This window comes from Epinephelus moara, chromosome 1 (assembly GCF_006386435.1).
Source record: "Epinephelus moara isolate mb chromosome 1, YSFRI_EMoa_1.0, whole genome shotgun sequence".
Classification (NCBI taxonomy): domain Eukaryota; kingdom Metazoa; phylum Chordata; class Actinopteri; order Perciformes; family Serranidae; genus Epinephelus; species Epinephelus moara.
Genome location: NC_065506.1, coordinates 15206401 through 15232447, shown reverse-complemented (window position 1 = coordinate 15232447; position 26047 = coordinate 15206401). Strand labels below are relative to the sequence as shown.

The window sequence follows — 26047 nt, the reverse complement described above, 5'->3', positions numbered from 1 at the left end:
AAAAAAAAAAAAAAGTCATGGAAATGAGACGGAAAGGACTGAGGAGTGAGAGCTGGGAAATGTTAGAATAAAATTAAAGACAAACCTCTTACTGCTAATTATCAGATTCCTAAATGCCATTAAACTTTGACCCTTATGGGTGGTTGTAAACCTTTCCCCATGATTGACTCGCCAAATGTTCCTCACCACTCACTCCATTTCAGCTTTTTATGGGACTTTTGGGCATTACCTAAGACACTGCTGACACAGGCAGAACCAGACACACACAGAGGGAAGCAAGGTGAGAGCTCTTTGATTCTAAAAGTAATGTTACACTGGGCAGGGCTGAGGTTGTGTATAGAAGCTTTATGTCATCTTTATCAGCTGCTCCTGGGCTCTGCAGGTGGGGAAGCAACGGCTTGCTTTTTTCATTCACTCTAATTACAGGCCTACAAATCATACAGTTTGCACAGACACTGGAAAAAAGATTATCTCAAATTTAATGCCTAAAATCCTGTGACTTATTTTTTGGAGACTGAGATGGCTGTATTAATTACCCTTAGTGGAACTGAGATGTTGTAGACTTAGAAAGATTAAAACAGCCCGTTTATCATCTGTAAAAAGATTTAACCAGATTTTTTTTTTTTTTTGGCAAAACTGTTATTTTGTGAGATCTGTTTGACCAGTGGTAGTGAAAGAAGAGATAGAAAGAAACTACTCCTTACAGTGTTGCTACAGAACAGTCCAAAGACATACAGGTTACGTGAACTGGACAATTTAACACTCACACCTATTAGTGATCTGTATCTGCTTGTATGTTGTATGTGTGTACGCTGCATGTTATGATATGTTTCAGTCCCTTTTGGCCCTGAAGAGGAAAACTGGATGCACAAAATGTATGGATGGGTGGGTGTATGTGTTGTTTGGACTCATTTGATGTGATGAAATATCAGGCTCCATCACTAATGCTGCTGCTGCCGCCGCTGCCAAGTACCCCCCACTGCCAATTGGCTGTCATGTGCTGCATGCTAAAACACACCACTATAGACATACTGTCCCTCACCACTTCCAGCCATAGGAGTCAGATCATCCTTTGCAACATGTGTAACAGCTAGTGAGTGTTCCCAGTAAATCCTGCCTGTCATGTGCACGAGATTTGGTGCTTCCTATGAATCATAAAGGATCTAATGAAGCCAGAGGATAAGAGTGACTTAACATTTTTGAGCAGCAGCACTAAGTTAACATGAAACGTTTTATAAGGACGAGAAAAAAAATCTTATGCACAAGTGAATTTTCTTTTCGGCATGGACTATGACAGAAGAGACTGAAGTGAACAGTGTAACTAAACACTTTCCAATTCAACATTCAACTGTTTTCCCAGAACTAAATTCATTACTGCATCTAATTTGTGTGATGTGTCAAATTATGTATGCTAATGCTGAATGACTGAATAACTTGTAGCTGTTTTTTTGTATGCAATGCATGACGTGTTAAAGAGATCACTTTTTCACATTTCTGTAGGAACCCTTACATCTGAGCTATAAATAGTAAATCCTCAATTATCTGTCACCATTACCTTCTCTGAATGAGGTAGTCTTCCAAGATGTCCAGGCAGCGCACCATCTGAGAGAAGATGAGCACCTTGTGCCCTCCGGCCTTCATCTTGGGCAACAGTTTGTCAATGAGGACCAGCTTCCCGGCAGACTGCACCATAGCCTGCAGGTGAAAGTCGATGGCAGTGGGGCTATACACCTCCCTGAAGTCCTCTAGGATCTTCTCTTCTGCCCCTGACATAGCAAAGACATGTATGCATTAGCAAAAATGTATCTTTCATGCTTCTCATATTATTTTCTGCATCTTAATGTCCACTCATGAAGATCAGGGCTTCACTCCTTTTGTTGATGGAGCAGGTGTGCAAAAACAACTTAAAAATCACTCACTTAACGAATGCTTTTCCTGTCTCTGAATGTCAACAATTAGGATGCCTGTGTAACATGTAGTGTGTATATTATAATTTCAGGAGTATATACTAAAGAATGGACTCAAGATTTGTATCAGTGTCACTGTGGTTTAATTAAAAAGGTAACAAAACACTTGCAGTGCATATGCAGTATCTACTAAATCTCTTAAGATCTCCATGGCTGACTTAGACAGCCAACAACACAACTATAAATTTCAACTTCCTTTATCTATATTAACCTATATTTAAAAAGGTACCATCCTACCTTTGATGAGGTAGGGGTGGTTGCAGCACTTTCTCAGCTCCATCATGGTGTTGACCAGGTTGGGCATATTAGCCTGGCCAGCTCCTTTAGCCAGGAAAGAGAAGTTCTTCTCCAAGATGGCGCGGTAGTATTTCTTTTGAATGTTGGTGAGCTCGACCTCGATGATGGTTTCCTCTTTAGGAGCCAACTTCTTCTCCACGTCCTCCTTCAACCGCCGCAGCATCATTGGCTTCAGGATGCCCTGTAGCTTCTGTACCTGTAGGCCGACAGATTAAAACAGAGTTACACATCACATGTCACATGTAACTGCTTTGGGATATTGTATACTACTATCCACAGGTATGGGGTTATACAGGCTGCGATTATCTTCAAAATATAATTGTAATGTCTCAGACAAAACCTTTCAGTTTCCTATCCAGTTTACATATTGGCATTTTTCACTTCATGCAGAAAGGTGCATTTCATGTCTGTAATGGATGCAGATGCAAAGAACCATTAAAGGAGCACATCTAACATTATGCAAATAATGACTGCCCTAACGTTGGCTAATGCCAAGTATAAAACCTTAACAGCAGTTGCCTGCTTATTACTTCCATTTACAGCCAACTCAGATGAGACACAATCTGCTTACACACATAATCTGCCCTCCATCAAAGTAGGAGTCACCAAACCCATCTACACTATTTGATATCAAGATTTTATAACATCAGATTTTATATATTATTGATATTTGTCTGTAGAGGTATTGTGTAGCATGTAATTATTTTATATAGATATGTTAAATTTTAAAATCAGTTTTTTTTTCTTCATTTGATGCAAAACCACATTTTCTAAATCATGTGTTTGTACAGTACAGCATCACAACTTACTACTAGGTCCCCGAGAGTGGGCCAGCTTACCTCAACCAGTGTCCTTTTTTATTACACACACACACAGGCCCTCGTCTAACATCAGTTATGTTATGTGTTGAAAAAGCACCTCTTAACAGCATCAGCGGCGTCTACTATGAAAAGGATTTCACAGTCCCACTAGCACAAAGAGCTTCTAGATTTAGTACCGCGTGTTGAGTACGAGCTGTTCCAAATATTTTAACTTTCGGTGTGAGTACCACACTTCAAACATGTTTTAATGGTCTTTCCTCGAGCATCTCTTTAGTGGCTCTGCATAAAAATGAAATGCCAAACGGCAATGTGTAGAAGGAGAGGTAAAAAGCCTTTTTCTTGTGAGCAATTGTGTCAATAACACAGTCCGACAATGAGGAGCATAATACTCCATTATCTGTTATCTTTATCCACCATATGTTTTGTGTGTGTGTGAGTGTGTTGTACAAAATGTCACTGTGGCCTAGTTAGAATAAGCCCCACTTCAAGGGTTCCATCTGTAGCAAGAGGATCTTTATACTGTATCTGAGCAACACTGTCTTGTGGAGCTCTAAGAAACAATAACTTGACTCTTCTTTTATTTATTTAAGTCCCCTTTAATAAACCTGAACATTAAGATGACAAAAAAACGGATGGCACAAGAGGCTCAGGCAACATCTGACTTGATTGTGTGACATGGATTTCTGACCTGTTTTATCAATTCAGATTATTCACAAACGTATTCTCCATGTGACTGCGGGCTCACCTGCTCCTCAGTCTTGAGGTCTCCAAACTCCTGCATAAAGGTGTTTTCTGAGGGGAAGCGTGCCGGCTCCAGGAAGTGGAGCAGGCTGAAGAGCTCCTCCACTGTGTTCTGGAGAGGAGTACCTGTCAGCAGGACCTTGTGCTCCTGGAAGGAAACAAGAGGTACGAGAAGACAATGTTTTAGTATTTATGAGTTGAGCACTACTGCATCAAACTGTCCAAAATGACTGCTTTATTAATGATGCTCTCTATCATGTTATTTCATAGCATACCTACATACTTGAATAGCAGTATACTGTTGAGAATGACAAGGACTAGACAATGTTTCGAGCATTGCACTTATGCACACATTTGAAAAGAGTTTTTTGTTTCTTCATCTCTCTGTAAATTGACAGGAAATATACCAGGTTCATGAGCTTGAAGCCCTCTAGCAGCTTGCAGTTCTTGTTCTTGAGGCGGTGGGCCTCATCGATAATAACACACCGCCACTCTATGGCATTGAGTTCAGGGCAGCCTCCCAGGATCATCTCAAACGTGGTGATAACAGCCTGGAACCTGTAGGCTCCTCGTATCGCACGGCCCTGAAGACAAAAGGGAGAGATGTAGGATTAACTCTATGAAATGGGTTTAACAGGCATTCATAAAATAATTATTCACAAATTTAAAAGATAGAATTTGTGTTTTATGCACAAGAAACTACTGTCTGTTTTATAAGTGGAGGTTTGTGAAATACATTTCATTTTTTTTATTGGCCTTTGTAGTTTGATGAATGTGTTTGATGCAGAATGTGTACGCAGGGATATCATTACACTTTTAAAGACCTTTTCAAGATTTTTTAACATAATCTGACAGATTTTTGAACAAATTATCTGTTTCTTATTCAAGCGCTGCAGGTAAATATAAAGGAGAGTAGGTTTTTTTGCCAACAGCAAGTTTAAAGTAAAAAGACAGTATTCGGTTCAGTGGTAGTTTAAAGATTTGTAACATCAGGAATGTGTATTTTCATGCAGAAGAGTTTGACTCATTTTGACAAGAAACGTAAAAGATGGGTAAATAAAATTAGATGAAATGTTTGAGGCAATTAAAACCTCACAAATTCAAATTTAAGACTTCTTAATTACTTTGAAGACCTAATATTCATAATATTGAATTCGAGACATTTTAAGACTCTTCAAGGACCGCAGACGCTCTGGTACTGTCATTAAAAAAAGCTGTTTTCTGAGAGAATATAATGAGTGTGTAACTGTTAATTGTTAACATTACAAACCTACTAATTTGCAGCCTTGACAGCAAACACATGGCTCACACGTTATTTTTAGATTTCGCTGACAATCTAAAAACACACCTCTTGATCGTGAAGCTATCTACATTAAAACCAGGACATTAGTGCACACCTGCCGGTGAGTCTTTATGCTGTTTGTTTATTTGTTTGTTTATCTGTCTGGGGAGGCTTTTCTTCAACCCGCCTCTCCATTTGTATCTATCGCCTTGACAACAGTCCTCGAGGTATACTCAGTTATCCAGTAACCCCCTCCCACAGCCAGCCAGCCAACAGACTGCTGTAAAAGAGCCTCTGATATGCCTGAGCGGCGCTGACAGAGAGATCCCCTGGGGGCCTGCTATGACATCACAGGCTGCCTGGGAGACAGCCTGGTGGCGGCTCCGCTCTGTTCTGCACTTGCTTGCCTTAATTCCTCCTACAGTTCGTCTGAATACTAAGAGCTTCTAACTGCCTGTTGTGACACATCACATGGCCTGCCAACCATGGAAAGCCTCTGCCCAGGGCTCACTAACTACCTAGCAGCCTACTTACTGTTGGGCACGTGCCCTTCTTTGGATCTTGTTATACGCCATGTTGGTACTATGAACCACTTATTCATAAAAATCCTCTCTTACCCAACACCGTAAGAAATCATGGGCTCCAGAAAATTATGTAAAATCTGTGGCACTGTTTAAGTGTACAGATGCTGAACCTTTGTCGAACCTTTTGACATGACTGAATGACAGAATTATCAACGTCACATAAAATACATTTTCCCTTCCCGGAAACATTCCTCTTCCTACAGGTGTTTTCTGCTCAGAGACATTGTGCTAAGTGAGTCTGCCGCATTAGACAGAGTTGCAGTGTATCTAGGCTTTGTGTTACACATGGTAATCACGTTCTGCCTCGCTTTTCAATATCCGACTCCCATTGTTGTATGCGGCCCTCCTGTTTTCAAACATATCATTAGATTACTCACAGGACTTCATGTTGCTGACACAGTGCTGCTGTTCTCTATAGAGCAGCACTGTGATTATTTTAATCGAAGTGAATCAGTGCTTTCCATTCTGAAGGTAAGCACAGGGAAGTCGCTTTCTGCTCGCCAGACTTTAAAGGGGGAAGATTTGGCGTGTCAGGAGGGAGTTAACGGCCTCTCAATCCTCACAATTCCATTTGTGTTGTTAGGTATGTGAGACAAGCTGAATGCCCCGCTGCGTATCCACGACTGATTCTTGACCGGCTCCTAAATGCTGGGTTCACACTGCACGCAGGAGCGCTGCCAAGTGCGCAGATTTTCCGTGGAGCGCTGCCCGCTTGCTCTCTGCGCTCATATTAAGCGATTAGGCTGATCACAGTGGACGGGCTGGGGCGCCGAGTGCCCTGGCCTGCTCGCGATCTGCAGCGATAGGTTCAGTGTCTGGTCTATTTTTCCCGTGAGCGAAACTAGCAAGAAAACACACTGAAAATGTTTGGTTTTTTTTGTTTTTTTTAAACGATATAAAGTGTGTATCAAATATAATATAAATGATCTGACCATGATAAATGATAGAATATACATCCCATGCTTCCACACACACACACACACACACACACACACACACACACACACACACAGCCAACTCACACAATCACACACGCACACGATCAGACAGAGGCAGAGCTCTACATGTGATTTTAACAGAGCAGAGAGCAGAATCGCTTGCTGACCGGCGCAGTGAAATGCGCTTCTGGTGTGAATGACAATTTACAAATCAGGGCGCTTCCACATCCAGTGTGAACCTGGCGTAAGACTTTTCTCAGGCTAAAATAACAAGTGTGGTGACAAAACACACAGACAACAGGAGGAAGGAAAGCAGTGTTCTTCCTTAAAACATACAACAGCAATAGCTGCATTGCTAACAACTGCATCTGTAAACATGAAATCAATATCAAGTATAAAATCAAGCTGCATCTAACAAGACATTATTAATGCATTATGAAGAGTGCACTCTCTAGGGGGCACTAGCGGGGTTTTAGGCTTCAATCTTGGGACTCTTAAATCTTTGTGCACTTACTTGATAATAATATATTAAGCTCTTAATGGTGAAGACAGTATGGCAGAAGGTCACATGCTACAGAGAGGCATGTGTCTGAAGCCTCAAAATTAAACCTTGCAAATAAAAAAGATTTTTATTGCTGTTTGACTTTTTTCCCTAAGAGAGGAACATACTGAGGTTGGTATGTAATATACTATATGTGCTGCACTACCCCTGTGTAATATGTTGACAGTCTTGTGCTGATTTTGTTGTGGGACTACAATGTTTGTATTTATGCTGCCAACTCATTTTATTTGATCTTTTTTTCTATCTTTTATTTATGCTTATGTAATAAGAGTATTTGTGCTCAGTGAACCAACACCCCGCTCAAAAAAAAAGGGCTGTAAAAATAAAAAGGCAAAAAGGTCTCTGTCCCTTTACCTGCGTGTCCCTGAAATACATCTCATACTGTTGGAGCATCTGCCTGCTGACCACGCTTCCATGGTAGACGATGACGTTGAGGTGGGTCCAAGTACGGAACTCGCGCTCCCAGTTGGCGATGGTGGAGAGCGGAGCGATGATGAGGAATGGCCCTTTAATGCCCACACGGTGGATCTCCTCTAGGAATGTGATGGACTGGATGGTCTTTCCCAGGCCCATCTCGTCTGCCAGGATGCAGTTTCGTCTGACAGGTGGAGATAACAAGGGTTAGGAGAGGAAAAAGTGGAGACGTAATTGGGGTAGAGTAAGAACAGCAGAGGAAAGTGAATGTGTAGTGTAGTGAAAGGTGATGAACCATTTACAAATCAATGACAACTGTGTGGAAAAAAGTGTAACTATGACATGCTGTGTCTCCATACCACCAGGAGAAAGTGTGTGTGTGTGTGTGTATTCACTGTGAGCATTTCGGTTTCATGTAACTCTTGTACTGATTCAGAGCAAACAAGAGAAATGTATTATGGGACAAAAAAAGGTGTTTAAAGAAATACAACAAGAGGAAAGGAAGAAAAATGAAAAAGTCCCATGATACTAAAAGAATAAACAGCAAACAATGGAGGAGAAAACGACATCATCAGCAGTAATAACAGAGCAAAGAGATGAGATACAACATAATGGCAAATGCAACTGCCTCTGCTGCGTGGTGTACTCCAGCAAACCATTTATTCAGCTGTCCAGTGGGTGGGGGTATTATGTCTTGATGCTAATTGCAACGTGCAGATATTCCCACTGGCCTCTTAAGCAGCTCTCTACTTTTGATGAATCTCTCTGCGTAGGCATACACAAACTCCTGCATGCTCACACATAAAGCCAATTCCCAGGGTTAATGCAAGCACACTGACACTTTGTGCTCCAGATGTACTGTGCGCCGCTTCTTTTGTGATCGTGGGCGCAGAAAAGCAATTGTTGTTGCAGCGGTGTGCACCTTGACAGGAAATTTGACTCTCCTCGCAGGCCCAACCAAATCATGTGAATACAGCCAAATCACAGCGTGGTCCACACACACACACACAGACACACACACACACCAGGAAAAGTGATTCATTATTCATTATCTGCGGCTCCAACGCACCCAGAGGAATCCTCTTGAAATACATGATGCCTATGTAAAATCTCTGAATCAATAAATATACTGTAGTACTCTATCGGCATGGGATTACTGGAGGTTTACAGTATGTTAAGAGATGCCATTTTGCTTGAGGTGTGAGATATATGCTAAGTCTACTATCTGTCTTTCCATTTGAGAAGTGCACTGAAGCTACTGAACCTATGCAAAGTGGCAGCATGTCCCTGTGCCAGGGCATTTGCTTGAAAGGCATAACAATCTACGACATTCTCATTACAATGTTACCTCCATTATTTGCCCTCATTTTATTATACTGCTGTATCACATTGATTCTAGCTGTACTTTTGATTACACCTGGATATAAATTTATTATATAGCTTCAAAAAAAGTTCAGTCTTGTTATGTTAAATCACGAAGGGTAACAGTTATAGACTAACAAATGTTACCCTATAGGGGGCGGGGGTTCAGTTTGTACAGGCTGTGGGTGTGTGCACGTACACATATACACTATTTAAAACTGACCTGTTGTACCAGTTGAAGAGGAGCCAGTTGACCCCCTCTAGCTGGTAGTCCCTGAGGCTGTTACCATTCCTGTATTCCCTCGACTGCTCCTTCTTCTTCCACAGATTGGCCGGGGGCCGCTCCTAAGTGACAAATTTTATATGGAGTGTTAAAACGAGTGTTTCGAAATGAACTCCGTCTTTACATTTCATACACGATGATGGCAATAATAAAAGAGACTATTTTAGGAAAAGTGAAGAAAGCCAGTGAGTGCTGATGTTTTTTAAGACAAGGCAAGTAGGGAAATACAGGAAACGGTGGCGTGATGGTGTTTGCATTCTCACTATTTAACCACTATTCTAAGTTCTCAAACTTGAGCCACCCTGCTCACACTGCAGGTGCACGGCTGCAAGCATTAAATGCATTTATATCAATGCTGCACATTTAAAACAACAGGTTTGCAGAGTGTGAACCTTCCTGTTGGACGGGGAGGTGACTGTGGCAAGAGGAGAAACAATCTTGGTGGGTGTGATTATCCTGGGCAATACAAAAAACATGATGAATCTGCGTGTTGTACAGTTATAATATACTATACATACAACCATGTTTTTTGCTCCATGTAGCAGAAGCTATACTGTAGGTAGCAGTTGAAAACATGATCTTCTTTCAGCCCTTTGTTTTTTTTTCTTCCTCTTCAAGTTTTATCTCTAATCTTACTGAGGAAATATCTTCTGATGAAAACAAAGTCATGTTTTTACTTTTACAGCAGACACATCATTCAGTACTCTTGAAGTGAGTGGCAGCAGGTGTTTCTGAGTCTCCTCAGTTTGTTCCCTCTTCTGTGTGAGTGTGGTCTTTTGGCTAATGATGCCTATTAATTTCACCATGCAGTATGATGGGTGGTGGTGGGTGCAGTGTAAACACATTTTCAAAGATTCCACTACAACAAATCATTATAAGAAAAGAAGCATTTTTCCTTCGCAAGGAACTCCCTTATTAGCACTTTCAAATGCCAGCAACAGAATAAAACAAACACAGTGCATATACATTATGAAGGCAAAAGAGGAAAATGCAACACAGTGATAAGTGAGGAACGTCATCGGGCATGGCTTACCGCTCTGCGCGAGTCTGGCTTCACTGCCTGCAGCTGCTCAAACTCTTCAATCTTGCTCTGATCTACGTCGTCCTTTAGCTCCCAGGTGCTGTCCTCGTAAGGTAGAGAGCACCACTTCACCAGGTAATACACCACCTCCTGCACCAGGCAGAGGAGAATTAGCGCTGGCCAAGCTCTGCTTTTATAATATTAACAAAGGCTGCGAGGAAGCCCGTCAGCATGGCCTTGGGCCCTTCTGAGATACAAAGACATCACTAGAGTGGAGAATATACTGAAAGGAGCAAAACCACAAAAATACTGAAAAGGAGCAAACGCATGTTCAGGCACGTCGACACAAATAAATAAGCTACTGGCGGATATGATTAACAAATGAAAGAGAATTCACTTTACCTCTCCTGTGTCTTTGTCCTCACAATACGACACCTCCAGCACTCTGTCTACCTCTACATAGTCAGGGTTAAAGGGCTCCTCTTCCATCTGAGAGCGGCAGAAAGAAAGACATGAGGGAAAGAAAAGGAGAGAATAAGCCTGAATGCCCACTCACCATCTGGAATCTGAGACAAGTATCACTACTGTATCGACAGAGCGAGTAAAGAGATTCTAATTTATGCACACAGATGTGCCTGCCCACACGGACCAAACACAAAAAGTAAATTAAACATCCGCACACACAGCATTCATATGCATGTACACTAACCAAATGCACATGTCCTAAGAGACACCACGTTGTGAAAACACACACCTGCTCATAACAAATGCCCAAATATGGAGTGTGCACATAAAGACAGTACGCTGCAGACAAAAACACAGCCACACAGCCTTACATCTGCAAAGAAGAGTGCCCTCTGTGCTTGTTTCATCTTGAAACGTTTGATCTTCTGCTGAATCCTCTTGTCCTTCTCCAGCTGCTGCTCTGTGGCCCACTCACAGTGTAGGTAGGAGCTGACACACAAACACAGACACACACACACACACACATTCGGACTGAGGTGAGAAACCCTGAAAAACACCTTCTAACAGCATCTGGGGCGACCACTGAGGCCAGCAGGTGTGATCACAGATTGCAGATTTGGTCACAGACATGACGTTCAGAAAGTCGCTGATCTCCTCTGTCATATTTGGTTTCATCAAATTTCTAATGTGACGTCAATTTTTCAATACTTTTCATCATTAGGCTGAAAACATAATGAATGCAATCTGGGTGAAGATTATCCGTCAAGTGCAAAGAAATTATTTCTCTGGGAGGCTGTGGTAGTAAACCTATGGTTCACTAGGATTTTTAATATGCCCCTGAGTTCAGAGAAGAGAAATTTAATCACTCTTTGGAAAATTTACATGGCAATACTGAAAGCTGTCCCGAGCATGCCTGAGATGCTTGTGTAATCACACAGCTCTAATTTAGCATCCTTTCACTTACTTAAACTGGGATGATTACAGGCATAATACACACAAATAATCACAAAATATAAACTGAATGACTGAATGAATACACTTACTAGTTTTTGTATTTTACAAAGAACTCCTCCCCTTCGACCACCACTCCTGGAGAGACCTGGAGAGATATTTAAAATGACATAATATGTAATTACACACGTTTAAGATGTTGATAACAGATAAATATCAAGTGAAACAATGTTGTGCTGACAACATTATTTGTGGTGATTAATAATTCAGATCTCAATATCCAGCAAAATGATTGCAATAGCAACTTCCAACCTAATTGTGTGGTAATTTATCTGTTACAATCACTTGAAAGCAGGAAAAGAAAATACAGTAAATCACTACCTCCTTCTTGACCATACGAGAAGACATGATTTTGTCAACAACAGCAGCATCCTCTTCACTGGGATTCTCCTGCAAATGCAGTGGACACGATACATTTAATATCAAGTGTTGCTGTATAGTCTCCCACAGCAGGAATTTGCATAAGCCTCAGGACACTTCCTAATACAAAAACCACACACCACAGTGTGTAATAATACAAAATGGAAATAAAAGCTGCACACACTGCATGCAACTGAGCTCTTCCTGAGGTTTCTCCTCTTCTTTTTGTCTGTTTCTTGCTCATCTGAAAAGAGGACCCATGTTTAGAGACCGTCATATGTTAAAGCCCACGGGCATATTTGTGACTTTGTTTCACATGTCTTTAACTGACTGGAGGAGAAAGAGTTTACCACTCTAGCACTGCCTCCACCTGTTCAGAGCAACTGGAAAAAGTGTGTCTGATTTAGACCACGGAAACCAGGGTGGAACTTTTGGGCAATATATTTGTGGGAAAACAGTTTCTGAGCAGAGCTGTTGTCACAATAATCCCATCCTAATTTCTCTCCCGTTGCATCTAAATTATTAAAAATAGGCTCTGAATATGTATCTGTCCTGTTTGTACAGGCATACTGCAGGGGTCCTGGTTTGTACGTCACAATGTGTCGGTGAAGAGAACAGGCTGTGCTGCACTTCACTGTGCGTGCCGTGCTGTTGTTCTTCTACAAAATGTGCTTTTGTTTTTCAGTATATAAATGAGTTCTTTCCAAAAATATTCTTCTGTATCATTGCCACAGAAAAACAATCATTTGCATGCATTCTTGTTTGTAATCCAACAAACACTTAAAATAACTAAGATTCATGAGCAATGAAAGTCATTTTACTCTACTGTGCACTCTGCTGTGATAATTTTCATGTTCTCTAAAAAATGAATGAATTTAAACTCTACTTTTTCGCTACTAGCAAGTTGTAGGCAGAAGTACTTACTACAAAGAGTTGAACAGCGGGCTGCTTGGATGCTGCAGTGTTGGTTTTCTTGGCTTTGACAATAACCTTGACCTCATCATCCGACAACCTGGCCTCCAGCTCCTCAGCGTATTTCTTTCTCTTCACCTGGCGATTAGATCGCCTCTTCTGGAAAAGAAAGACGAGGTGAAAGTAGAACGATATCCAACTGCTCTGGATGCCTTCATACATCAATTTTACCACTGAAAAACCAAAACTAGTTTATTCTCCAGTGTGCTTGTTAACTAGCACCATCTTACTGTGCATCAGAAAAAGCATCAATGTCACAATTTAATGCGTGTGAATCACTGACGTTACCAGAGTTACACTGACTGTACCTCAAATTGATTTATCACTGATTAATTATCAAGGCTCAATCACACTAACCCATATTGAAAAGGGTAATAATATGGGTTATCCATCTGCCAAAATGTCATGAAAAACATAACCCATAAATGACCTTGTGAAATTTCAACAAACCAAGGAAGAAATTCAGAAAAAATATTATGACTTAAAGTCAGAAACCCCCACACAAAACAAGAGTGCTCCAAAATCCAGCTCTTTCTATTCCTTCCTGTCAAGCCTTTATAATTATCATATGCGTGGGCTGCTGTATCCTGCATCAATACACGAGCCCCTCCTAATGATAATATGTAGTTAATTAGGAATAAATGCCACTGAGCCAAAGTTAATTAGGTGTGGAGTATAATATCCCCATGGAGATATACCCTCACATCCCCAAAGCCAAGCTGACCAGAAGCTGGAAAGTCAAACCTGCCACATGCCACCACAATGGGGCTGAACCCCTGGGGTGGCCATGCTTCTTTTCTAGCTGTCAGCCATGCTACTTTGACTCCTTCCACAGGATCATCCTAAATGAGTCATCAACAGACTGTTTTAATTAAGGCCAGGGGCGCCATTTAACGAGCGTAATTATATCAAAGGCAATAGTCCGGATAGGAGGCAAAAAGGAGAGAAAGGGAGAGGGGTGGTGGGGCGAAGGAGGAGGCAAAGTCACTTGTCATCCTCACTCATTCAGACATGCCACTCTTAACATAGCAGATATCTGTCATGACTTAGCAGTGAGCAAAGCAGCACAGGACTGTGCTAGAACAAAAGATAAGTGTCACCTGCTTCAATTGTCATCGTTAATCAGATCACACAGAAAACAGCCAGTGTACATCTTAGAGAATTTCATTAGAGAGTATTGGATACCCTCCCCCTGGTATTTTTTTTTTTTAATAATCTCAACCTCAGGTGAGCAATCACTAATTTTCCACAGCAGTACCTTCTCTTAAGTGGAAAATAAGATCACCACTCTGGATTTGAAATAGAAAGTATGTGATAATTTAATTTAGCTAAGTGTTACGTTATCAAACAAACAAAATATCCCTGGAGGATTTCAACATCACTGGCTGTTTGCGGCGACATTTCCTTTCAAATGAATAGCTGTTAAATTTAGGTGTGTGCATGCAAACATGAAGGTGCTATTGTTGGTGCTTTGACCTAGATAATGCTGTGTTGATGACGCCTCTGTCATATATCCATCATCACCACAGATAAGGACGTGTACTGGAGATAGCCACCCAGTGCGTGACCCCCACGTGAACCACAGTGTCAATCCTCCCAGGCTCAAATGAAAACTGTGAAGCCTTCCTCCAGGCTCAGCAGCAGTGTCAACAGTCAGACTGAAGACACCACTTCACTCAATACCCTGCATCAGAATCGCAACAGAAGAGAATCCAGATTGTTTTCTTTTAGCAGAGGTGTGACCGTAATGGCATCAACACCTCATCTAAATAAGGTAGGAAGTTAAAAAAACAAATGAAGGCAAATTCCCACTGAAAACCCAAGTGTTATCTTACAGTTTAGGATTAGTGTTTTAATATGATAAAGTGGGATGAAAATACACTCTGAGTATTCCCAAGCATTACAGCCCCAGTTACAATAATAGTGACTTGTACTGTAGGTTTATATGTCAGTTTGCGAGTGTGTGTATGCACTGGATCTTACAGAGTCGTCATCTTTAGAACTGTGTCGAGGGGGAGGGTCATCATCCGACTCCTCTGAAGACTCCGGCTTTCGCTTTTTCTTCTTCCCAATCTTGATGACAATTTTCCTGTGAGAGGGAAGAGCACACCGTGAATACATGAGATGAAGGCCAGAGTAACTGCTCTAATTAAGTATCGTAATGTGCACTGCATTGTTGTTAACAGGTGTATTTTGTCCATGTAGTTGATCACCAACTATGAGCTGTTTCTTTAAGGCATTTGTCAACACAGTCTTTGGGCATTTGACTGGTATAAAAATAAAAATGAATTCTCAAGTATAATCAGAATCAAAGTAAATTCAACCCCAAATGACGTCAGTATTCATATCAGTTCTAAAATAAATCAAACAACAATAAAAATATCTTCAATCCAGTTAACTCAAGCACGTGTTATGAAGGCCTACATAATTCTATTAGAGCATGGCATTTACTGTGTCAGTGTCACGGGAGAATTACACTGTTCATTTCTTTCAGCTCATTGTGGCCAGTAAGAACAGGAGGAACTACAGCAGCCAGTAACCTCATTGATGTACATATGGGCATGTGACTATTGCTTTGAGATGGACTTGAAAAACGTGAACCTATCCTTTAAGGAACAAGAGATATGAAAGAGACAACAAATATTTCAAAGGTGAAGTGTATAAGAATTAGGGGGATCTGGTTGCGTCTAGTGATGAACTGCAGATTGCAACCAGCTAAACCTTCTCCCGCCTAAGATTCCTTCAGTGTTCATTGTTTGGGAGGATTTTATCAGGAGCCAAATTATCTGCAGAGGTCTCTTCCTCTCCAAAACAACGGACCAGCGGATGTAAACAGCTAGAAACACTGAATAAAGCCATTCCATATTACAAATCAGTGAAACTCTGGTGCTGCTCGTTGCTTGGCGCTTGTTTGCATGCAACAAAGTGAACGGCCCCTATATGTGGCCATTTTGGTTTGGCCGTTCTGGGCTACCGTAGAAACATGGCAGCTCATTCTAAGGTGAGGAAAACACAACAATTCATTATTTCAGGTCACTATACACTAAATAAAAGATCCATCCTATATTTTATTCCATTTCTGTCAATATGTCCCCCTAAATCCCTCACACTGCTCCTTTAAATGTACTCTTTCAATGCAAATACTACTACTGTATTTCACAGTAAAAAAGAAATGTCAGAATAAACACGTGAAGTTGAGTTTAAGACAGTTATAGGGATACTTCACCCCCAAAATGATCATTTGTTTATCAGTTACTCACTCCCATGTTACCTTCAATTTGTGAAGAAAATTTATACCTCCACGGTCAATGAAGATTTAAAAATCTGAGATCATTTTTGATGAACTGAAATAAATAGGGGCCATGTTTAACAACAGCAAGACTATATCAAAACATCAGTTTGCAAACTCGTACACTATTCGTGCAGTATAATCCAATCTCGCCTCACAGCTCATTTATTGGTGAGGAGCTCTGCTGTCACTCGCTCACACCTTTCACCTCCTGCCCAATGAACATGCTGGTAGGCAGGATTTCAACGGAATTTACGAGCAGAGGTTAAATGCACGCACTTGCCCAGGCCGTACATGACACTTTTTATGCTTAAGTATTTTAAAAACTAACGTCTTAGAAAAAAGTGCATGCGTTTGGGAAGTACTGAGCACACAACTGGATAAATGAGACTCGGATTATACTGCACAAATTCTGTGAGAGTTTGTAAATGTATGTTTTGATTCAGTTTTGCTGTTGTTCACGTCTTCCCCATTTACTTCAATTCATCAAGACCTTTTCTAAATTCCTGAATTCTTCACTCACCGTGGAGGCATGTAAGAAATCCAATTTTTCACAAACTCTAGGTGACACAGGGAGAGTAATTGATATACAAATGATAAATCTGGGGGGTTGAGGTGTTCCTTTAACTGCCTTTTAGTGAATGATAATGAACTGCTGGGGTGAGGGACTGTCTCGTGGATTATAAGACAAGGATGAGCCAGTGTCGTCACACAGACATTAAAAAGAGGCTTACACAGAGACCAAGGCAGAAAAATTAACAGCACGTCGTTGATCGTGCAGAGAAAAAAAAGGGTACAACTACACGTGCGTAGCCCCCTGCAGGTTTGCACCAGTGTGCAAGATGGAGTGAAACAGGAGTTCACAGATTAGCATCTGCTGCACTGCAGCACGTAAACAGTAAATGCATTTGCAGCAGTAGCCAATATTCTATGAATCTCTCTCTGTACAGCTGTCAGCATGTTATTTTTGACCCCATCATACATACAATAACAGATTGGGGACCAGCTGAAGTATGGTGGGAAATGCTTATATATGTTAACATGCACACAGTGGGAGCTGCCTCAGTTTATAAAGACAGAATTCAGTGCTTTGCTGAAGCACCCACCTAGTCTGCGGATTCAAACAGACATCATTTGGCAATATTTTCCCTTTAAGCTACCACTGCTAGTTTGTGAGTGTTGAAGTTCTCACCAAGGCTTAATGTACAATTACCAAAACAGACTGGTGGGATGTGATGATATCTGGAGCCCAGATAGCAGCAGATTGCACAATGAATAGACGCATGCTTCCACTTTTCGCCAGCGCTTCATCCTCTAACTCTCCTCTCTCTTTCACACACAGTCACATATTATTCCTGTGACCTTTCCCCATATATTTTCTCACCACATATGCACACACTTCCTATCTTGCGCCTCTCCGCATGTACTATCTCTTGGAAGCCACAGGCGCCAAATCTCTGGCTTGGCGTGATGTTAATGGGGGGGGGGGAATAAAAAATAAACACACTGCTATCATACTGACACACGACAGCATCTTCATTCTCTCACTCTCCCAACACGTTTCCATATACACAACAAACCTGCAAAGCCTTCCCACAAAGGCAAACATGCTCTGTGCTCCACACACACAAAATCAAAGGCCTACCCTGACAGACTGCTGCAGGAGCAGGTATGTCTCTAGTGAGAAGGATGTCCCTGTAGGGCTTGTTCACATGAGATTACATTAGAGATTCATAGAATGTGAACAAATATTCCTGTGCTTGCCAATATCTTCTCTTGTTAGCAAACATTCATTCTGTTAGACAGTCAGCTCTTCAGATACCAAGTGGCCCCACTTGACAGGAGGTCAGTCTGTAGAGCAACATGTAGGTCCTATTAGGGACAGCAAGCCAACCTGTTACCTGCTAACACAAGTCAACCATTTTAAAGAAAGACTACATATTTTTCAAAATGATTCCATGTATAATGCAGGAGCAGCATGTCTAGAAGCTTCCTAATTTTGTTTCTTTCAGTGCTCCTTGTGGTAGCGTTCTGGCTTACTTCCATCATAATCTGACATACGCAGATGTCAACAGATGGTGACAAAGAGACGTCTGACTGAGATGCTCTTTCATTTTCTCTGTCTCTGTCGTATAAATCACTCTACAGTGTGGAGATGCAGCAAAGTAATAACCACAACACCACAACAAACAACCACTAAACTGTATTTTCTGAAATACAGAACAATGCTGTAAACAAAACAAACAGAGGATTTTTTTTCAGTCCAGCTTTTGTCCAACTTTAAGATCCGTTTACTGCTCAGTTGATTGTAGTGTTGACTGGCTTCCCATTCAGAAATGGAGACTGACAATTTCTTAGCCTTGGTTTAAGTGGTTTAAGTTTCCACATACCCTGACCCTAATCCATGTACTAAATGACATAGGTATATATTGTGGATGGAACAGGGACCCACTGAGAACAGACAGCTGAAAGACCTGTATATTGTTGTTGCTCCTCTACACGCTTCTCTTGTTAAAATACAAAAACAAATACACCGGTTCGTTGAATTCCTGTCTAACTTACTTGACCAGTTACCACATCTGGTAAACAATGCAGATCCCATCAAAACAAGGCCTTACTAGGAACAAACAGAGCAAGATGATACAGACTAAGTGGTATTTTATATCAAAGACACTCCAGGACCAACCAATGCTCAAACACACACGTTACATTACATAAATGGGTAAAGTAGAGAACAGCAGATTCTTCCAGCGGCACTGTGCCGATGAGATGTCCCTTCTTTCTAGTGTCTAGTGTCTCTGGATGATATTACATTTCACAAATCCTCTTGACAATGACACTTTATGGTTGCCATGCGACGTGCCCTTGGGAGTGTATTTGGCAATGTGGGCGGTAATGTTCATGGTGACATCACTTCCTGTGAAAAACAACACCAGCACATGTCCACTGACACTATGAATTGTTGAGAAGTGTGCCAAGTCAGAGTGACACCATGAAAAAAAAGGAAAAATAACCAGCTGTGACACCCAGAAGAATTGAAAAAAAATATTACAAAGCAGCTGAATGGGACAAAACACAATGTTCTCCCTCTACCAAATAAAAGCTGGCTGGGATACGGGCCTAGCAGAATACCAGTGTCACATCACCAGGCAGCAGCTCAGCAGCTAACAGCATATAACAGGGCTAAAGCATCTCTCTGATCCCCATATGGGAAAACCTGAACTGTGAAACGAGATACTTGAGGGCTGTGAAATCATCGATTGTGCCAGTGCAGGCAGAGTACATTGATGGTGAGGTGGCTCCTTGGTGCTGCCATATACTGTAACCATGGCATTTACAACAGCAGCATAGCAAAGAGCTTAACATGATGACAAGTATATATTGTACACACACATATACAGAAACACACAAAGCTTAAGCCACATCTTAGCGATGGTTACAGCCTGTTCCATCCTGCTGTGGCTGATATACAGGACCACCCAGGGGTTTACGAACACTAACGCACATACTCCCTTCCACTCGACAGCCTCCCCACAAACTGAAATATATTAACTCAAATGACAGAAAGGACTTTCACATTAACCTCTTACTGAGAAAAAGAGGTCTGAAAGCAGTCACTTCTACTCTTCAGGGTCACAGTGGAGTCTTCCTGATGTGAAGAACTGACTATAGAGCTCTTGCACAAGGCAGTTCCAATGACATGGAAATCATCATCGGCCAATCTTGAGTTGTAAGAGAAGGATAGCTTAGTGCTGTCTTAGAATTATTTGAAGGTTAGAAGACTAACACCTCAACAAGCTCAGGAAAGGAAATGGAGAAACTGACAAAAATAATCACACAGGTTTGCGTCACAACATTTTCTATATTGCAGAAGATTGTTGCCTATATGACAAACTGAAAAATGAAATCAATGAAGCTTTAATTGATTCTAATTTCCAGAAGTCCATTTCTTACTTGAGAAGTTACTTGCAGAATGTGTCTCTCTTATAGTCCTTCCCTCTACAAGAGTAGTAGTAAACCTGTCCTAAACCATGTAGTTAAGACAGAACTTCTGGTCAACGAAATGAACACATAAAACGTGCCTCTCAAACTGTCTAACTGTAACCGTCAGAGTCAATATAAAAACCATGCTGACGTATTTACAGCATAGCCCCGAGGCTGATGCTGGACTAACTGCAACACATTCAACGCCTCGAATGTTTTAATATACTTTGACAAAGAAATACACATGTGGTAAGTTTAACGTTACTCAACATTTCACTTCACACAGTACCCAGTGCAATCTGCCCTGCACAAGCTATATTCATCTCGGAGCAGTCTTCTCAAAAGGCTGGATATTTTATGCAAGCCTGCTTTAAGGCACATTAATGCCAAAGCATTTGGCAGAGAGCTTTGCAACAACTGCCATGTACTTTTTGTTGAATAAAAAGAATACAAAAAGATTACAATTGTAACCATACAAGCATTTGCCTTCAGAGGAAGCAACGCAGAGACAGTGTTAGAATAAAAACATGGCATATGGGTCATTTGGAAACATTTAAAAAGGTATAAAATATAAAGTTAAGTTAGCTGGATTATCATTGCGTATTATTTTGATGATCAATCTCTACATCCATCCATGTTAGTCTTTTGTTATAATTACTTTTTTTTCTGACTTAAGGAAGCAATGAAATGATTGCTTTTCCATAATTAAAACAGTAAATGACACAATGAGATTGGAGTGCTGACAGCACTTAGGTATGAGTGGGAAGCTGTGCTGATTTGTTTAATCTTTTTGATACAAGGAATGAAAAGCATTTAATTCTGAAACCCATTTGTATGTTCATTTTATGTTGAATGTTTTCAGTTTATTCCTCAGCAAAATTGTTCAGATGCAGACGCAAATTAATATTTAACTGTATTAATAATATTTTTGATGAAACAGATACCACAATAAATATCATATTTCAGTTCTCACTGCTCCTGGGAAGCCTCTCTCCTCTAATTTCATATCTGCAAACTCTTCTGTACCACCGTGGTTGCCTTTGAATCCACCCACTCCTCCAAGCTCATGTTGACTAATGGAAACCGAGTGTAACAAGTTGACAATTCTGTCTGAGTATCAGGCAACCGCCTTGTTTCATATTCGTAAATTTAGATGCATTACCACCTGGATGGTGCTGGCTGCCCTTAATGTTTGTTACTGATGGAGAGCAAAGTGATTTATTTGCAGCCCCACCAGGATTGAAAGAGGCCATCCTCCAGACATAATCTTGCATCTCTAATTAGACTACAGCTGCCCCTGATCTGACATTACAGAGTGATCCCCGATGACAGGCTACCACTATCTTTTTACTGAGAGTGATAGGCTAGTTGCTGTTGGAGGCTAGCTTGGCTCCCATCCTCCTATTGTGCCAAATAACCTCCATCCCTTGTCCCCCCAGTGTTGTCCTGCCCTACTTGGCATGCCGCCACTGGGAGTGAATGTGTGAGGGTTTGATTTTAATAGAATCGAGATATGATAATGCTTTACAGGCCAAGACTGCAATGTGGTGCTTCAGCATCTCAGAGAGACCTTCATCGCCTTTAAGTGCGTCTACCTCTGATTATGTGTGACAGAGTATCCTTCGAAACAACAACAAAAAAAATAAGTGTGGCATGTGTGCGTGTCTGTGTCTGTTTCTCATCCTGAGGGGCTTATTGAGACAGTAGTGCTGGTCCTTCTCAGGAAATCCCCCCCCTTCTTATGAATGGAAGGCTATAATCTCAGTGCCACACTGCACACAACTGGAAACAGTAGTAACAGCACCATCAAGCCCCCTCTCAAAGACAAATACTGTATCAGCACAGTGCACATGGCCACACAGGGGATTTCTGCTTTATTCAGCAAACATTTTAAAAATGGGCAATGCTCACACACTCACGAGAACGTGTACATTTGCATGACTTTCAACTCAAAGACAAGCAACACGGACCCACAAACATGTTTATATCACACACAAGCACACATGTGAGCATGCACACATACGCACCCTGCAAGGGATTAACTAGGGAAACACTCAATTAAAAAAACAGCTTTAGCTCTTCCTTATGAAAAAGTGGGGGGAAAGAGATTAGACGGCTAGCAGGCAAGCCCTGAAATATGAACAGCTATACGCTGCTGCATATACGCTAGACTTAAACCTCCATTTTCTATCATGTAATTGATCTCACGAGCACCATTTTGTTTGATATTTTCCTGCTACCCTGCTCCTTTGTAGTATCAGCATATTTAGAATATGCCTGCTCACAGGAAGCATTGGATGCACGGCTGTGAGCATGCTGAACGAACCAAATTTATATTAGGGAAAAAAAAATGTAAAGGAGGAGGGGGGAGGGAGAAACAAAAAAGGGAATGAGCGGCACAGTGCTTTCATCTGATGATTATATGAGCTTATTTTTCAGCAGGTAGGCTGCCTAGAAAAGCAAATTCCAGCACGCAGAGAGCTGTGATCAGTCAAGCCTGGCCTGCTAAATAACCCTTGCCTCACCCAGGGGTAGATTTTGTTGGTAAATATTTTGATACACAACATGCACCTATAGAGCAGGTTTCAGACACAACTTAAAGTGCCTTTGTTTCATTTGTTAAAACCTACAATTGACAGCAATGTCTCTACTGAAAACGTATTTCTCCTTGCAGTATATGTGTTAGATTTTGCCATTTAAAACAGGGATACAGGCCCTGTGGTCACACTCACACATGGCAGAGGTGACATTTCTAATATCACCTTTCTACCAAAGACATCTTCAACATGATAAATTTCAGTCTCTCTTTCGATGAAAAGAGGCCATTTAATTTAAAATGGGATAGCCAAATTAGACATGGAAAACAAAACCCTTTTTCTCTGAGATGAAATAGAACAGAGGAACTATTAAAGCAGCTCTTTGTGATATTCAGAGCATAAGAGTTGTCTGGACATAGTTCTCAACAAGGAGGTGGCTGTGCCAGGAGCCAGCAGCTAAAGGTGCTAACTCCTTAAACCAGTGGTTCCCAACTGGTGGGTCACAGTCCAAAAGTAGTTTGCGGGTCCATTTTGAATGGAACTGTGTGGACCTTGAACTAATTTGGACCTCGTGGCTGGACCAGTTGGGAACCACTGTCATAAACAGCACTAAATAGCGGCAACAGTGCTGACAGAGCCAACAGTGTAAACCAGGGGGACCCAGAGGGCAGGCACTACACTACTGTGACAACGCTGTTCTGATTTAAGGTGTAACCACCGTATAAGCACAATGCAAAGTGGTGGGGAAGAGCTAGACAGTGGGATACACAGCCGTACCAGCTTACAACAACAAACCACAGAGAAACTCAAATACATCACTCAACTGTATCTTTACATAAAATAGTGGTTTGCTGTCATATTAATGCTCTGAATGTCACATACAGGACCTTTAATGCCATTATTATCACCTGCTCTTTTCCGACTATGTCAAATCAAAATGTCTGACTATGCTAATTATCTTTGTTATGCATAATGGTGTGTGTGTGTATAAACTAACAGGAGCCACTTTTCAAATAAACACTGCAAATCAGTGAAAGTTGCAGGAGAGACAGCTGCATCATTTTTCAGCAGATGATGTTGAATGATTCCCCAGGGTTATTTCCCCTTCCGGCAGCAACGCGCAGACGCTTCCATATTGATATGTTTTGATTTGCGTGAAGGCTTTAGGATCTTACAGTCTATGTTTAAGCTTTGATAAAGGTTCAGCACAGATGAAAGTCAATTTAATGATAAAGAATGTTATCAGCTAAAACTCACATTTAAAGCAGTTTCTACAATTCCACAGTGGCCCACTTTAATGTACTGCGTTTATTAAAGCATCAGTGGGGACTTAAGTAAAGGAAATTTTTTTTATGTGGTTGTGTTTTCCTCAAACACCCCCAGATCAGGACGCCCTATTTGATATTAAGGCGCTTTAATAGCCAAGAAAAAGATCACTGACAAATACACAACATCTTTTCTTGGATATGTGTCATGTTGCTAGTCCACCTGCCACAGCGGCTGGTGCATCCATATTTTAATCAGCTGCTTTCATTTATGTTTCTCATCAGGCAAGACAGATTTTCCATATGATGATATGACCCCTAACTTGCTTGCCAAGCGGCAGGTATAGAGTAAACTAGCAAAGTAATCCAGAAAGGACTTACTAGCAGTTAAATGGAATTGATGATTCTAAGTGGAAACCCAGGCGTGGTGGTCTCAAAGAAACAGACCCTTAAGTACACAAACAATTAGGGTAATAGTCTTATCTCAGGCCCCTTTCCCTGCATAAAGAAGACTCTGATGCAGTGGAAGAGTGAGCATACACTGAACACAGACTACACACACAACCTGAAGCTTCCTGAACACAAGCCTGCACACACCCTCAGCAGAGCAGAGGCTGAAGTAATGACTTTAGCGGAAGGTTAGTACCTCTGCAGCCGAGATAGATTAATATTTTATGGGGAGATCCTGGGTGGTGCATGCATACGATCAGGACTCACTCTCTTCGGAGCGTCTTGCCGTTGTGTAAGCAGGCTGTCTCCATCACCCTACATTACTAACAGAAACACTATACCCCACTTAGCTGTATAGATACACATCCTGACAACATCTAAGCAGACGAGCAAACACACCAGGTCTCGATGTATTTGGTGTTTCAAGCCGAATACAGTCAGGTGCAAGCCAACCCCAAATGAGTATGTGCACTGCCAGTAATCCATCACTGACTTTGTCCTCACCCCCAGACGTCAGTACTTAGGTTTCTGATGAGAAGGCCTTGACAGGTGTAGAAAAATGTGAATGTGCAGTCCAAGGTAGACTTTGAAACATAAAACATGGCAGCACAGTGCAAAAACACTCAAACCTTTTTGGACATTATGTTTGAAAAACACAATTGTCTTTAGGGCTGCCATTGAAAGACAGAGATTCGAATCATTGGTTGGAGGCCCCTCAGTTGACCGAGATTGCTTCAAGTCGAGGTTTTTTTTTTTTTTTGGCTATGCAGTGTACGATCAGGGACATTTTGGCTTTTCTGTGGGATCGCCCTTGACTTTTGCGCTACTCTTTCGTACAAACGTCCAACTGAGCCTGTTCAAACTTTAAAATTTTATATGGAAAAAAAAACATTGTCCTGTAATCATGTTAACAAATTCTCATGTTCCCTTTTGACCAGAGTGAGCTACTGTTGCTTGTTTCACCTGTTACAACTAAGGCAGTGTTATATTACAGCTTGTTTGTTCTGCTAGGCTAGCGAGCTTCCTCCTGTCTGTCTTGTGTCCACATGCAGTCACCACAAGAGGAACAATGCGTGGTGTGCATTTCCCAAAGGCCCAATTTCACCTTCAGGAGTCATCTGCTTTATGCATATACTGTAGTTTTATTTAAACAGAAACAATACATTTTACTGATGTTATAAATGGTACATCTGCCTACTTTGTTTCATCAAGCTTTTTTATAACTGATAAAAAAGTCAAAGCAACTGTTGAAAAAGAGGGAGTATAATGAGCTCATCTGGGTGTTCAGGCCAATACAGTAGTATTTATGTTTTAGTTCTCATGTTTACATTACAGCGCCGTGAGCCTGTGAATGTTCATGCTCTAAGTTCTCATGATTCAAGGCCTAGACCTGCCTCGGTAAAACTGGACTGGCTGGATTTGTTACTGTCCTTTCAGGAACA

The 26047-nt window shown here is 41.2% G+C and overlaps 1 protein-coding gene across 8 annotated transcripts in view; it reads right to left on the bottom strand.

Moving 5' to 3' along the window:
• chd9 (chromodomain helicase DNA binding protein 9) overlaps positions 1 to 26047 on the bottom strand; it is an 82501-nt gene that overhangs the window by 20300 nt on the left and 36154 nt on the right. For all 8 annotated transcript variants that reach the window (XM_050044141.1, XM_050044158.1, XM_050044165.1 and 5 more), the window contains 13 exons: positions 15064 to 15169; positions 13033 to 13179; positions 12070 to 12138; positions 11781 to 11836; positions 11109 to 11226; positions 10675 to 10761; positions 10285 to 10422; positions 9192 to 9313; positions 7547 to 7790; positions 4234 to 4410; positions 3831 to 3974; positions 2205 to 2460; positions 1556 to 1766 (listed from right to left, as the gene is read on the bottom strand). In XM_050044141.1, coding sequence (XP_049900098.1) covers positions 1556 to 1766; positions 2205 to 2460; positions 3831 to 3974; positions 4234 to 4410; positions 7547 to 7790; positions 9192 to 9313; positions 10285 to 10422; positions 10675 to 10761; positions 11109 to 11226; positions 11781 to 11836; positions 12070 to 12138; positions 13033 to 13179; positions 15064 to 15169 — 1875 coding nt within the window. The remainder of the gene's footprint in view (positions 1 to 1555; positions 1767 to 2204; positions 2461 to 3830; positions 3975 to 4233; positions 4411 to 7546; positions 7791 to 9191; positions 9314 to 10284; positions 10423 to 10674; positions 10762 to 11108; positions 11227 to 11780; positions 11837 to 12069; positions 12139 to 13032; positions 13180 to 15063; positions 15170 to 26047) is intronic.